General features: G+C 36.5%; 2 protein-coding genes across 4 annotated transcripts; one reads left to right on the top strand and one right to left on the bottom strand.

Moving 5' to 3' along the window:
• The first annotated feature begins 1,950 nt into the window (after positions 1-1,950).
• On the top strand, positions 1,951-6,650 carry LOC133693410 (polyadenylate-binding protein 8-like). Its single transcript, XM_062114623.1, has 9 exons — positions 1,951-2,533; positions 2,963-3,081; positions 3,196-3,852; positions 4,530-4,607; positions 4,680-4,769; positions 4,938-5,075; positions 5,230-5,403; positions 5,557-5,760; positions 6,217-6,650. The coding sequence occupies exons 1-9, from the start codon at positions 2,299-2,301 to the stop codon at positions 6,454-6,456; spliced, it is 1,935 nt and encodes a 644-aa protein (XP_061970607.1). The 5' UTR covers positions 1,951-2,298; the 3' UTR covers positions 6,457-6,650.
• Positions 6,651-7,059: 409 nt separating this feature from the next.
• LOC133693390 (probable E3 ubiquitin ligase SUD1) lies at positions 7,060-12,973 on the bottom strand. 3 transcript variants are annotated; one of them, XM_062114614.1, is made up of 9 exons: positions 12,563-12,973; positions 11,432-12,124; positions 10,337-11,104; positions 10,028-10,239; positions 9,566-9,925; positions 8,741-8,901; positions 8,483-8,646; positions 8,245-8,391; positions 7,060-7,723 (listed from the first exon to the last, which is right to left on the bottom strand). In XM_062114614.1, exons 1-9 carry the CDS (start codon positions 12,869-12,871, stop codon positions 7,241-7,243), a joined length of 3,297 nt encoding a protein of 1,098 aa, XP_061970598.1. In that variant the 5' UTR covers positions 12,872-12,973; the 3' UTR covers positions 7,060-7,240. The 3 variants fall into 3 exon arrangements, with proteins under 3 accessions (XP_061970598.1, XP_061970589.1, XP_061970581.1); XM_062114605.1 differs by having other exon boundaries at positions 7,060-7,738; positions 8,741-8,898; XM_062114597.1 differs by having other exon boundaries at positions 7,060-7,738; positions 12,563-12,972.
• Positions 12,974-15,679: the final 2,706 nt, after the last annotated feature.

Genomic DNA, 15,679 nt, shown 5'->3' with positions numbered 1-15,679 from the left:
TTCACTTGCCAAACAAGTATGGAGGGAAAAATATTGTTTTGTTATTTTGGTTACAGTAATAATTATATTTTAAAATATTTTTATTATATATTTTAAATTTTTTTCATAATTATATGTTATTTTCCCGGTATGAAATGATATTGTTGATGTGGATATGAATATTAGGTATTTCAAATAAATAAATCCTGATCTTAACTTTTTTTTTAATTGCAGATGTTGTAAGCTTGTTGTTTCATTATGTTTTAAACTTTATATTACTTATTATTGGTAATTTAATTTTAAAGGGTGTAACTCATTTGTTAAGTTTTAGATTTACTCTCTAGAAGTCATCAGTTCGAGTCTTATAAATTTTAAAGTTACTAGAAATTTATATGGTCATTGACTTGCTTTAAAATCTATAAAATTAGTTGAGATACATGCAACAGCTCGAACACCTGAACCTACATTAATGATATACTAAAAGGGTAGCATATTAACGTATTTGTTGCATGATATACTCATAATCATTATTAATTGACAGTTCCTTCCACGTATGCGTATTTATATTGTGCTGTACCGGAATCCATCTTCGTATCCGTACTCGCCAGTTTTTCACAGACAACTTTCCTGCCTTTCACGTGCTTCTTTCTCAAACTTTTTTGGACTCCATCTCGGTGCTTGTTTGCTCGCTCGCTCACTGGCTGATAGCAAGAGGTCTCACGTCATCTCTACCCCCATAGCACGGCGGCGGCAATCCACTGGCGGTGCTTCTGAGACCTTTTTTTCTTCTTCCTCTTTTAAAGTAACTTTTTATGTAATAATAGTGGTTTGTTAAAATGTTTTTTTTTTAGAAATATATTAAAATAATATATTTTTAATTTTTAAAAAATTATTTTTAATATTAACAAATTTAAATAATTTAAAAATATATAAAAAATAATTTTAAACAGTGATACATGAAGATATCAATAATTTCATGATAACAATTTTATTGACGTGGCAGACAACAAATCAATGCATTGCTTGTTAGGCTAGTAAATTGGTATGGCATGTTGATTTATTGATATTAATTTTTTCATGGAACAGATTCGAGTCTTTACTATTTTATTTATTTATTTATTTATTTATTATATAATAGGAAATGACAGCCATCCATAGCGTAGCCCTATGCTTGACAAGTCTTTCGTTAAAAGGGGAAAAAAAACGAGAGTTATGTAGTCCACTTAGTAAAACAAATTATCTTTATTTTTATTAAATGATAGAAAAAATAATATTAGATGGATCAAATAAAAAATAATCATTATAATTCAATAAAAAAATATTTATTTAAAAACACAAACGATCCAATAACTCATTAAAAATAGTAAGAAGAAATGAAATAAAAATATATTATAAAAAATCAATTATGATCAACCTGAAATACAAATTTATAACTCTAATAATCAGGGTCCAGTCAACTCGATATATTTTTTTAAATCCACAACTCAAATCATAAGATCAAAATAACATAATAAAAAAAATTACAAAGCTAATTTTTTTAAAAAAATATTATTAACCCATGTTTACTTTTTAAACTTGTTATCAAAGTTATTAGATATAATATATTCTATCTGGAAAATCCACAAAACTTAATTTTTATTTTGAAGAATGAAATTAAAAAATTAATTTTAATTATATAAAAGAATTCAAGAAAAAATAAAAAATAAAAAAACAAAGTAAATTTGATATTTGATGTAAATTGAAATTAAAAAGAAATATTAATTAAAAAAACTAAATACAAATCAAATTTAAATTGTTTTTAAAAAACAAAAATAAATATTATGCCAAACACTGCCACGTATCGCGCGTCAAAACCTCTTTATCCTACCAGTTACCCGCTTTACCTCATCTGGACCCCACACACCATCAAATCCGATGGTTGATACCTCTCCCTCACACAATCTTAGGGTTTACATATAACCCTCTCTAACCCTCTCACAGCCCCCAAACACTCTTCCCTTTTTTTATTGCAGCTCCCACCACTGCACTCTCTCTCTTTCTCTATCCCTCCCTCCCCTTCTCTCAATATTTCCGCCGCCCCCATCACCACTTCTTCTCCGGCGGCCAATATCTCCTCCTCCTCCTTCACCTTCCCTCTCCTCCATAAAACAAAAAAAAACATAATTCAAAAGAAAAAATCAAAACTTCTGTCTTAGGCATTTTATTAAACAGTTGGCCTGTGTGTTTTTTATTCTTGTAAAAAAAAGAGGAGAGGGAAGTTATTTCAAAACCCACAAAAAAATCAAAACTTTTTCCGAGAAAAGCAAAAAAGAAACGGAAATGGCACAAGTTCAAGTACCAGTTCAACCACAGAGTGTGAATGCAGGGGCTAGTAACCCTAATTTTGTGACGACGTCGCTTTACGTGGGTGATCTGGAAGCAAGTGTGACTGATTCCCAGCTGTATGATCTGTTTAATCAAGTGGGTCAAGTGGTTTCAGTCAGGGTTTGCAGGGACTTGACGAGCCGTAGGTCCCTTGGCTATGGTTATGTTAACTACAGCAATCCTCAAGATGGTCAGTTTCTATTTTTGTTTGTCTTTTTTTTTTTAGTTTTGGGTTTTTAGTGGGTGATTATTAAGTGGAGAAACGAAGATTATTTTATTGAGTGGTTTTCTGTTAGGTTTTAGTGTTAATGTTGTATTTAATTGAGTGGTTTTAATGGGTCTGAATGATACTGTGGTGTTTTATGTACCTTTGAGCGAAAAGTTTCATACTTCAGAATTTTTGGGAGGGGTTTTCAACTGGGTATCATGACTTTTGAAGAGTATTTATATGTTCTTAGAAATCGAGACTTGGTTGAATTTGATAACAAATAATGAATGCATTGACACCCTTAATGTTTTGCATGTAGAGAATGTTGAGTGTCATTTTTTTTTGGTCTTCCTGGTGTGTTGTGTTAAATTCCATCCGTTCACTTCTGTTTTGTGTGGAACATGTTTACAGCTGCGAGGGCATTGGAAATGCTGAATTTTACTCCCCTGAATGGAAGTCCAATCAGGGTTATGTATTCTCATCGTGACCCAACTATTCGCAAAAGTGGGGCTGGAAATATATTTATTAAGGTATTTGTATTTTATTACCGGTCAATTTGCTTGTTGCTATGGTTATTTGTATTTTTTTGGCTTTATCGAGTTCCATTTCTGTTTCTTGTCTGACTTGAATGCGTTACTTGACAGAATTTGGACAAGGCAATTGACCACAAAGCTTTGCATGATACTTTTTCGGCATTTGGGAACATCCTCTCTTGCAAGGTTGCTACTGACCCATCTGGCCAGTCTAAAGGCTATGGTTTTGTGCAGTTTGACAGTGAAGAAGCTGCCCAAAAAGCAATTGAGAAACTGAATGGCATGCTGTTGAATGATAAGCAAGTTTATGTGGGACCGTTCCTTCGCAAGCAGGAAAGGGACACTGCTACTGACAAGATGAGATTCAACAATGTCTTTGTGAAGAATCTATCCGAAACAACAACTGAGGAGGATTTGAACAAAACTTTTGGTGAATTTGGAACCATCACTAGTATTGTGGTGATGAGGGATGGCGATGGAAAATCCAAGTGTTTTGGATTTGTAAACTTTGAGAATGCAGAAGATGCTGCTAAAGCAGTTGAGGCTCTTAACGGGAAAAAAATTGATGATAAGGAATGGTTTGTTGGGAAAGCTCAGAAAAAATATGAAAGGGAAGTTGAATTAAAGCAGCGATTTGAGCAGAGTATGAAGGAAGCAGCTGACAAATTTCAGGGTGCAAACTTGTACATCAAAAATTTAGATGATAGCATAGGTGATGAGAAGCTTAAGGAGCTGTTTTCTCCATTTGGTACAATCACGTCGTGCAAGGTATGCAGCTTTGAATTTTGAGTAGCTAACCATTTTGAGTGTGCAGCTTTTGATGGTTTGTGTAATCTTCATTAATATCACCTTTCGTCAAAGAAGAATTTTCCTCATTACTTGGTTGATTTCTGACATTAGTATTAACATTAGAACACCTCTCATGTTTCTTGTAAATCCTGCTCAGAACCCAGTCTTCCAGCTGCACCAAAACAAAGAAAAAAAAATCTGGTTAATAATCATATTAAGAATAAACAAATGTTGTTATGTCAATCGGAGACAGAAGAATATCCATGTTACCCTCATGCTGTCTGTATGATTTCTGACATGAGGAGGGGGATCAATCACTCAAACTCATGCATTATCCAGTTGGTTGTCACCCTTTGGAGCCTTTCCAGTTTAATGAACGACTGCCTTCCTGTATCCAGCAAGATTTATCTGATATGTGATTGTATTACCATCTCCAACAACAGGTTTTTCATAGCTGATTTGTATATCAGTGCCAGTGGCTTTCAAAAACCACCACCTGCTGCTCGATTCAGTCTAGTTCCGTTTCTATACTTTTTGTCCCCTGGTGTGAGAAAGTACCATACTTTTTCTCCATGATGATTATAACGAGCTGTTCATATAAACAAATAAATTTTATATTTGTCATTATAGTATCACAAACATGTTTTCACCTACAGGTTATGCGAGACCCAAATGGAATAAGCAGAGGATCAGGGTTTGTTGCATTTTCAACTCCTGAAGAGGCATCTAGAGCTGTAAGTTGATACTTTTTCTGTGCTTTCATGAAGGCCCTAGAATATACTAATATCATTTTGTTGTTTTGATAGCTCTTGGAGATGAATGGAAAAATTGTTGTTAGCAAACCTCTATATGTTGCACTTGCACAAAGAAAGGAGGATAGAAGAGCCAGGCTACAGGTACTTTATTTTCATTTATGTTATCTTTTGTTTCCCTTTGTTATTTGTCAGTTTGCAGCTATGCTACTTTCCTTTTTGCTGATCCTTTAAAGGTGTCGTTGTTCTTGTTCCTTGTAAAATTAATTTTCTTGGTCGTTCGTATCTGATGGATTTCTGTTCATCAAACAGGCTCAATTTTCTCAAATGCGGCCAGTTGCAATGGCACCTTCAGTTGGCCCTCGTATGCCTATGTATCCCCCTGCGGGTCCAGGTCTTGGACAGCAAATATTTTATGGACAAGCCCCACCTGCTATCATACCACCCCAGGTAATGCTTTCCACTCGTGTTGTTGCACATTAATTGCATAGCTATGTGTATGAATGCTCTGTTTTTCTATTAATAGATTTGTACCCATTTGGCAATTTTGTAAAATTGCTTTCTCACTTGAAAGTGCCTTCTGTGATCGTTGCACTTTTATCAGCCTGGGTTTGGGTATCAACAGCAGCTTGTGCCTGGTATGAGGCCTGGCGGGGCTCCTATGCCAAATTTCTTTGTGCCAATGGTTCAGCAGGGTCAGCAGGGTCAGCGACCTGGAGGTCGACGGGCAGGAGCTGGTCAGCAATCCCAGCAGCCAGTCCCACTTATGCAGCAGCAGGTTGATAGTCTTCTCCTTACTAGTTAATTGAGATGGCAAAACCCTATCTTATGGTTTTATAATCTATGACAGATGCTTCCTAGGGGGTGTCTTCTCCTTACTAGTTAATTGAGATGGCAAAACCCTATCTTATGGTTTTATAATCTATGACAGATGCTTCCTAGGGGGCGTGTCTATCGCTACCCTCCAGGACGTGGCTTGCCTGATGTTCCAATGACTGGTGTTGCTGGAGGCATGCTTCCTGTTCCATATGACATGGGTGGCATGCCAATGCGTGATGCAGCATTGTCTCAGTCAATTCCTGTTGGGGCTTTGGCTACTGCACTCGCAAATGCTACTCCAGATCAGCAGAGAACGGTATGCCCTATCCCTATTTTATTTGCATATTCATTTCTTATTTAGCTGCCTGCATGGCCTAGGTTAGGATGTTAGGCCACTTTGCTGATGCTCAGACTCTTGTGCTCTTTGAAATGGCACATAATAATACTGGAAGCATCGGTTATTTATTAAATTTTAATACTTTCCTCACTGAAACGGGCCACTGTTCGAAGCTGATTAGTTGAAGCTGTCATTTTTTTCTTGCACAAAAAAATCATGTTCGCTCATTTCAATTTTTCACAGTATAGATATCAGGAAAATGTCAGCAAATTACAAAATGAAAATGAGAGGATCCCAATTCCTATCCCTACTGGGAATAATATAAAATGTCTCTACTGAAGATGAGTGAAATGGACGTGGTGACCAATACATCTGATGCCTGTGTGGTGGTCTGGTTTAATTGATAGTTAATTTTTACTGGATGCATAACTGTAGATGCTTGGCGAAAATCTGTACCCTCTCGTGGAACAGCTGGAGCCTGAAGCAGCGGCTAAAGTGACAGGCATGCTTCTGGAGATGGATCAAACTGAGGTTCTGCACTTGCTTGAGTCACCAGAAGCTCTCAAAGCAAAGGTTAATGAAGCGATGGAGGTTCTAAGGACTGTTCAGCAGCAGGCCACTGGCACAGCTGATCAACTAGCTTCTTTGTCATTGAATGACAACCTTGTGCCCTAGGATGAGCTTGGGCATAGTTTTTGAAATGCCAGACAAGAAACCATTCTATCTACGGCTTTGATTTATACTTTGACTGCCTGGTAGCTTAGGCACCGGTTTTGTTTATTTTGAGATTCTTTCAGAAGTTACATTGATGATGGAGACGGTATTGCTTGAACTTTTGTTATGCGAGTGACAAATTTCTGGTGCTTTAACATGTTCGTATGATGCTGTTTTAGGTTATTAAATTAATGGGCGTAAGTTATTTAAGATGGGAGAGATGCAATTTGCAAGATCTGGCTACTGGGTAAGCAAGGGTTTAATTTGAAAGAAATTAGCATAAATGGTTCACCATGTTTAGGAAGCAAAACCCACTTCAGGCTTTTGATTAGAAGAGGGGGCGTGATCCTTGTGGTGTTCCAGGTGCCGATCCAAGTGGTGGACGGAAAACTTCAAACCAGGGCACACCGAAAGCACCCTGGAGAAAGAACTGGTAGCTCTGTTGCAGGATGCACACATTGGTTATCTAGCGGTTACATTGTTTAACAAGGGATGGCCGATTCTTGTAGTTGTTGCCATCATACAAGCATGTTGTGAACCTACAGCGGATAGAAAAGGAGAAAAAGCAGCAAAAGGGATCTCATTAAAATTAAAACGCTTTGGTGTTCTCTTCTAATTTCTAATCTAACAAAGTATAATATATGCACAAAAAACAACTCCCAATGGTACATCCTATAGACATATAATTAGGCCATCCATCCCATTACTGGTACTGGCCTCGGAAACATCAAAACTTGTACATAAATTAAGCTTCCTGTCGATTAGCACGTCTTTGTCTAATTCCCACATCAGCTTCTCGAATCAAACCAGTGTCCTGTGAATTTGAATTTTGTGCTTCGGAGGAAGTCCCTGCCTCATTTTGCTCCTCTCCTAGATCCTCCCCATAGTTATGTAGCTTGCGACCAATGAGATAGCGATCATCACGAATTGAATTGTGAAGGTTGGTGAACCAGACATGGAATCTCTTGGCACAAAAGCACAGCAGGCTGATGCAGAGACATCCCAGCCATGCAAATCGGTACACTGCTGAGTTTACTGCCATAGGGTACCCAAGCACAGGAAATACTCCTCTTGCTAAGACATAAGGTACGCACAAGGCTGTTAGCAGCTTCATTATTATTGGGAACACAATCTCCTGCAGTACCCAAAGGCATTGCAGCCTTGAGAAACCATCTTCTCTCACCCTTTCAAATTTCGTTCGCCAACTTTCATTCACCAGTGGCATCACCTGGTCCAACATAACCTGTTAAAGCACAAGATTTATTTTGAGTATATGAGATGGAAATCATTGTGGTATCACTGCTGTCACAATCCCAACCCACCATGAAAATACTCTCCGTTCCTTACACTCTACATTCTTAAAGGCAGCAACCCATTGCTAGGATAAAACAATCTATGTTATTGCAGGTCACTATATGGACATTATAATAGCATGCAGTAGAAACGGGATTTTAATGCTTTACAGACTAATGAAACAAAAACTTTCCTAATCCAGAGTAATTTGAAAATAGATACAATTGCTACTTCTGCAAATATTGAAACCTGGGCAATCTAAGAACAAGCACACATCTCTTTAGGGCGTTGGTGATCTACTTTTCAGGCATCAGATAGTAAATCACCATGTCCTATCAGGCTTTTAATGCCAATAACCATAGGTTATGCAGGTTGGGGCAATCCTGACGATTATTTAGCCATTCATAACTAAAGCGTTTAAAATAATCATGTGGAACTGACAATTTGAAAACTCACCAGCCGAGTACAGATCTTAAGAAAGATGAGCCCCAATGCCCAATCCTGATACAAAAGGAAAACTGGGCTTTCATCTACAGGCACCCGCAATGGCACAATTACCAAAAGCTCAAAGAGAAGCCCAATCAACACTGGGATAACAAAGATCTGGAACGTGAAAACAGCAAATTTAAGAGTTGAGAGTCAAGAGTTCTCATATATGAGAAACAAGCAAAACAACATAAGTATAAAGACATACCCATATTGACAAAAGAGCCAAGCTCTTAAGAACAATGCTACACCACTTCCATACTTGGCTAAGCAACAATGTTGCCCTCTTGGTTCTAATTTGCTCAATGGAGTATCTTGCTCCAGCTAAAGCCGTCCAAATGACATAACTTCCAATTACAAAAGCATAAAGATCTGAGGAAAGAAATAAAACCAGAACAAATCAGCTCTCTCATACCAAATGCATGATGCAAAAGAACAACCAAACAAATTCAATCAACCACATTACCGTTGCACTTGATGCCATGAGTTATTGGCAGAAGAGGAATGGCATTGAAAAGAGCACGCCCAAGTGATATCGGAACAACTATCAACACGGAGTTGAAGATAAGTAAAGACATCCATGCCACCACCAGCAAGAGGACGATACGAAGAGCAAAGCTGTACCTACTACAAGACACATGTACAATATCAGGAGCAATCAAAGCAGCCTTGACCCAGTGACCATAACTAAATGCAACAACAAATAAATAACGATAAGAAAATATTAAAGTGATAAATAATGCATCATTAATTGCAAGCTTCTGGCAGTTGATGGTGCACAGAACTGCAATACCAATCAGCACTAGATGATTGAAGAAAAGTAAAACAATAAAATGACATAATAGATTATAAGATCTTAAAGATATTCATGGAATGCCATACAACAACAGAACACGAGGATATCATGTAATCTTTCTACCCTTGCATTTAAGATTTAAAACAAGCAATCCATAAGATAAGATCAATGTCACTAATGATGGAATAATGACACATTAGATGAGTGCCAGTAGACGTTACTGGGGTAGGCTGATTGAGGAATAAAATATCAGAACCCCTACTTCCAATTCTTGTTATCAGGAAAAAAAAAATAAGGGTACACTATAATGTACAAGTATGAAGAAACTTAACATAAAGAGTCTAGGACAAACAAGCCACTACAGATGATAAACTATTTTTTAAAAATAATATGATGCAGATGATAAAGATGATAAAAAAATGGTAATCAGCAAAGAATGATATAGTTCAGACAACCAAGTTAAACTGTTAATAATGTAGAGCACATAATGCATACTCTGAATCAGATTGTTCATCACTATCATCCTCCTCCGCAGAACTTCCTGCTGTAAGAGTGGTCCTGTTTTGGTCATCTGCGGCTGCAAGGGCCACTACAGCCCGATCCAGTCCACCGAGTTGAGCTACCTGTAGTCTATCCTGTCTTCCTTGCTCCGCGTTTCCATTATCTTGACCACCACTGTCCTCAGGTCCAGGCAGTATGAAATCTGTTAAGCCAAGTGCCCAGCCAACTGCCGTAAACCAGTAGTGGAGAAGGGACTTGATTGTGGTCCGCAACTTAAAATGTTCAATGGCAAATGGGATGCAGATTTGAAAGAGAAGCATGTCAGCCGGAATTTCAGTAAATGGGTCAGACACCCTGAAATAAAAGTGCATTTGGATATCAGCAAATAATGGCAATATACAATTGTGGTACCTCCAAAAATGAACAGTGGGTGTAAATGAAGTGTAGGTTTCTTACGATATGTCCAGTGGAAAAATGGAAGGTGCCATTCTCATAGCAAGTTTAACGGGTAAGAATACAAGCATCACAATTAGACTTCCATAAACAGCAACAGACAATAAAACTCTGCGAGCATGCTTGTGCACAGGATCATCAATTAAATCACGGAACGGGTTGTAGTTAGGATCTGCTGGATCTCGAAGAAAATACAAAACCCCTTGACGCAAAACCTGCAAACAGTAAGGAAAAAGAAAAATTATCAATTCAATTGAACCACGTGATTAGTTATTCAAATTTGAATAATAATAAGATGGCTGAGAAGAATACCCCACGAAGAAGGCTCACGAAAATGCTTATATGTAACATGTAAACAATTCCTACAACCCAATGAACTAATGAGCTTGCTAAAGGAGAAATCACGAAGAATTGAACCCTTTGAGCCATAGACTTTCCAAACATCCTTATGGTACAAACATCCAACCACCATCCACACATCAAAGGAAACACCCCAAGTTCGATAACCAGAAGGAAGGCAACCTTAATCATGGTCATCAAGTGTCTCATGGCTGCCAAGAACTGCCTGAAGAGGGATGGAATTGTCTCTGCTATAGAAGCAATACCATAAAATCTCCCCATAGTCAAAGGTTCACCCCTAGTGTACCGAATTAAAGCAATAATACCAAGATAGAAGAAGACTAAAGAGAATATAAACATGTATCCAATAGCAAGAGTTGTGACATCAGAAAGCCGTGATGTGCCAACACTTGCCCCTTTTAGGAGATCTGCAGAAAGTGGACTGCTTAAGTTATTTGCAACTTCATTTAGTCCACTGGCATTTGCATTTAACATGTCTGCAACCTCACCAAGAACCCCACTGTCTTCACCTTCAGATGTCAAATTTGCAACAGCAGTTAATGCATTCTTCAAAGTGATATTTGCTAAGGAGAGGGCAGTATCAGTAAGAGGCATGACTGTTGACAGCACAGGAACACTTGCAAAAGAGAAAAGCCATGATATGTAGTATAGGATAATCCGTCCCAATGAAAATGGCACGAAGATTACAGCACCAAGGAATATCATATTGCTAGCCAAAACCTGTAGATCAATTAAGCCACAATAAAAAACAAATCACCAACATGGAAAAATGAAGCTGCATTTTATTCAGCCTTTACTTTTATCTTGATGGAGTCAACACCACAGCAGAGAGAATAACTTTTATAATTAGTTGCAAGACAGAAGAAAAAAACAGACAGTTGAGGAGGGGGGAAGCATCATGTTGAATGAAGATATGTCCAATATTCACTAAGGAGAGGAAGGAAAGAGCATAGAGATTGAAAATGACTTAGATGTGATAGAGTGAAATTCTTGGAGGCAAATGGTAAAAATAACACCAAACAACATGATATAGAGCAGTGGACTTACAGTGAATGCATTTTCAACTAAATGGAAAACAGGACCCTGCATGCCCACAAGCTCATCAAAGGGCACATCCTCTGCACCATCAGCATCATCTAAACCATCAAACATCTGTTCAACATGAGCCTCGAGACGAGCTGCCTGCATCTCCCATCGAGCAGCAACATTCTCCACATTCCTTCGGATTATTTGACCACCCCCAGCAATTCCTTGTGCTCCACCAGCATCTTCAGCATTTGCCTCACCAGCAACATTTCTATTAGCCTGTCCTGGTTGTTGTCTTGCAGCACGGGCACCATTTTGGTCTCCATCATCTTCTCTCTCAGCATCCTGTCCTCCAAGCTCTCTTAAATGCCTAAAATAATCTCTTAAAGAAGTTGCACCAAGAAAAATGAAAACAATACTCGCAGAAAGCAGGAACCCATGCAGACAATCGGTAAGAATAACAGCAGTGGAGATATGACTTAAGAATAATCTCTGGGCTTCAACAAAACTCCTCACAAAAGCCAACCTCCATATCCAAAACGTTATGAAGGGTATAATTAGAAGCCAGACAGAAAGCACGAAACTGAGACGCAAAAAGAATTGCAGAACATGGCAAGTCTTCATTGCCATCCCTACTACAAACTCCTGAAAAGGAAGCCTTGCCGGGGCATTCTCAGAATAAACAGGAGAGAAAGAAAATGGATGTTTGCAAACCTACAAAAAACATGAAGAAATTCATTGGGAAACAAGGAAATGCATTTCGTTTCCTATAAAACAAAGAAAATGCCAGAGATACCACTTTTATCATGCGTTTAACCCATTACACACAAAAAAAATCGCGCAATTCATCAATTTTCTTCAAACACCTTTCATCCCAATCTTATGAATCTAAAATTAAAAATACTGTGAGCCTAAGCATATCAAGTACAATCCGAAACTTCATAGATTAAAGCAAAAGGAAGAAAGTTTATATGTGTTTTTCTTTATAAAGACCACGATTAAATCCTAGTTTCACCAAATTGAATTAATTAAACAACCTCCAAACCCTAATCAAACCTCTTCCGATCAATCTTTCAATATTTCAATTATTAACTCACAAAATCCCTAATTATCAAATGAAACACACGAAACAAGATAGAAAGAGAGAGAAACCTCGCATTGGCGAGCATTACTATGATTGAGCCACTGAAGGAGACAATCCTGGTGAACAAACTTAATACTACCACTGCAAGCGCAAGGATACCGTAACGGATTCTCCGCATCTCCTGGATTCCTACATATCCTGCAAACATCCCCCTCCTCTTCCTCGTCATCATCGAACCTCGCCGCAGCCGCTCCGTAACTCTCCTCTATCCCCATCGAACCGGATGGAGATTGTGTCTGGTTTAAGCTCTCGGGGGCGGCTTCGGCGGTGCTCGGTTGTTGTTGTGGCGGTGGCTCCACCGCGGAGTCGATCTCCATGGGGGGAAGGCTGCTAGGTATGGGATTTAGAGGCGGGTTGGCTCAGTGAGTTAATGGCGCGAGTTGGGATTGGAGAGAGATTCCAGAGTTTGTATTTTTGGAGGTTTTATTTAATGAGAAAAAAGGGGAATTGCAACGAGGATTCGGTGTTTTGACACATTTGTCCCTGATTGTGGGGTTTTATTACGGGAGTATCCTGGTGGATTTGGTGAGGATAACGAGGAGGTCTGTGTCTGTTTGCTAGGGATGGGTAGATTACACGTGGAGGTGTAAAACCGGTAATTCACGTAGGAGTTTTAAACTCTGTGGTCGTGATGATAATTTGACCTGATATTAATGGATACCGACCGCCTTAACTTGGATGGGTATGAAATTTTTTGATCTAGTCGGGTTGGAGAAGAATCTGGAAATATTAAGATTGGTTTCGAGGTGGTTGTGGATATTGCTATGTCAGACGTTGACTTGACCCGACTCCAATTCAAAGTCCATAAATAATTTTAAAAATATTAAAATTATACCAAGATATAAGTTTTTTTAAAAAAAAATTGAAGGCATTTCAATATATATATATATATATATATATATTGTACACACACACAATTCATTATAATAATATAATTATTTTTTTACCCTTAAAAAAAAAACAATAACCTTGGTAATAGGGGTATTTTGATATTTTTAAATGGTCCATTAAAAAATTAACCAAGGTATAAATGTCTTCTCAATTTTTTTGCCCGGTGAAATGGTCTAATTATTCTCTAACTCATCATTTTCCAAACCGACGAAGAAAGGTATTTTTATCTTTATATATTTTAAAATACAATAAAATAACAAGTTTACCGTTAAAATAAAAAATAAACCATGCATACGAGGTTTTTTGATTTTTTCACTTAGATTTTTTTTGTGATTATAGGTCCATCAAAGGTATTTTTATCTTTTAACAAGGATTAAATATTAATTAAATTGAACAAATTAATGGCCCATAAAAAGAGCTCGCTCACTTTTAACGATGCGTACGACATCTACGATATCACAAATTATTGGAAGAGCCACCAAGTTCTCCTTTTCCTGGAGTAGCACGTGTCGGCAAAGGTGTGACAATTTATCTTCCCTCAACCTTTTTCTCCTTCTTCTTTTCTCTAAAAAGTTATAGGTTAGTCCTTTTTTGTGTTGATATTTCAACCTCGATTCTTATTTTTTTAATTTGTAATTTTTGTTCCTGGTTCTTTTATAATTTTTTTGTTTTTAACTTAGTCCTTCAATTATATATATATATATATATATATATATATATAATTTGATCTTTATTCTTTTAATTTTTAATTTTTATTGTATATTAGTTTCTCATTTGGAGTAGGTGGGGAAAAAATTGGAATTGTCTTTCTAAAATAAGAGAGAATGCCGAACCTCCTACTTATCTTAATTTTCAGTGTTCATATTGTGTTGTTTGTCTAAAAAATGTTGTTAATTCTCTTGCCAAAGTACTACAAATTCATGTTTTCCTTCAGTATTCTGCAGGTAAGGTTGTCAATTTTGTTTCGTTTCGCTCGGAATGGCCAAAATATTCCATACCAATTCAAAAAATGAAACAAAACGGAACACTTTTCATCTCATTTTAAATCTCGGCCCGTTCCGGATTTTTCAGCTAAATTTCAGCCGAAACGTTCCTGTTCCATTCCACATGTTCCGTTCTGCTCTTGAAAAACCATCAAATTAAACCTTGTTCAATTTAATTAATTAAACCACCCAGGTATAAAAAACTCTTTTTCATTACTATTTTTAATAACAATGATATTAATAATAATATTGAAAATTATTATTGTTATTTTCATTAACAATGATATTAATTTTTTAAAATTAGATTTATCACTAATATATATGGTTTATATTCATGTTATTTTTTTCATGTTTATACTTTGTAGGAATTTGAGCAAAATAAGGGATGCTCTAGATTTCATTAGTCTTGATAACATTGATCTAACTTTATATTTAAAATATTTGTGTTAAAACATTTTACTTTCATAATATTTTGATATTTTGTTGAAGTTGAATTACTTTAAGTTAAAGATCTATTTAATCTTGACTATTTAAAAATATTTTAAATTTTAAAATTATATTTGTTTGGTATTGTGTCTGTATTGCATAATTTATAATTAATTTATCTTGAATTTGAATTATGTTTGTTATATATATATATGAACAGTACAACCTCGAAACGGCATGCCAAAACACTCTAAAATTAAAACATTCCATTCTAATTAAAAAAACAAAACATTTAACGAAACAGAATTGACAATCTTATGCATGTCAATCATTATATATCAAGCATTTTGTCTTGTAATTAATGTATGGTGGCCTTCTGTTGTTGATCTCCAAATGCATAGTGTACTTATGTTGCTGATGTCTGTTTTTGTCAATCCTAGGGCATGCAATTGAAGTATTAGGAGGAGGTGATATCACCTTTTCCTACAGGATGTAAATAGACCACATTGTTCATGCGAATGCCTGTTTTGGGCATCCAATTTGCTTAAATTGATGGATATGCTATACATGTATGTATATATAGGAAATTAAAAATGCCAGTAGATAAATTTTATAGCCTATGATTTGCTTAATCATATACTATATTGTTGTAAAATTATAATATTTAAGTTTGAATTTCGAGGCATAGATATCCAAATCTAATTAGGTTAGTTCGAGTATAAAAATTTTATACTCAATCAAGTTTGAAAAGTAATTTTAGATTTCGTATAAACAACACAAAACCTAATCTATAAATATATTTGTCATTTCTATTTTACAACTCAT

The sequence above is a fragment of the Populus nigra genome, chromosome 1 (genome assembly GCF_951802175.1).
Source record: "Populus nigra chromosome 1, ddPopNigr1.1, whole genome shotgun sequence".
Taxonomy (NCBI): Eukaryota; Viridiplantae; Streptophyta; class Magnoliopsida; order Malpighiales; family Salicaceae; genus Populus; species Populus nigra.
This window is presented reverse-complemented; position numbering and strand designations above follow the sequence as displayed.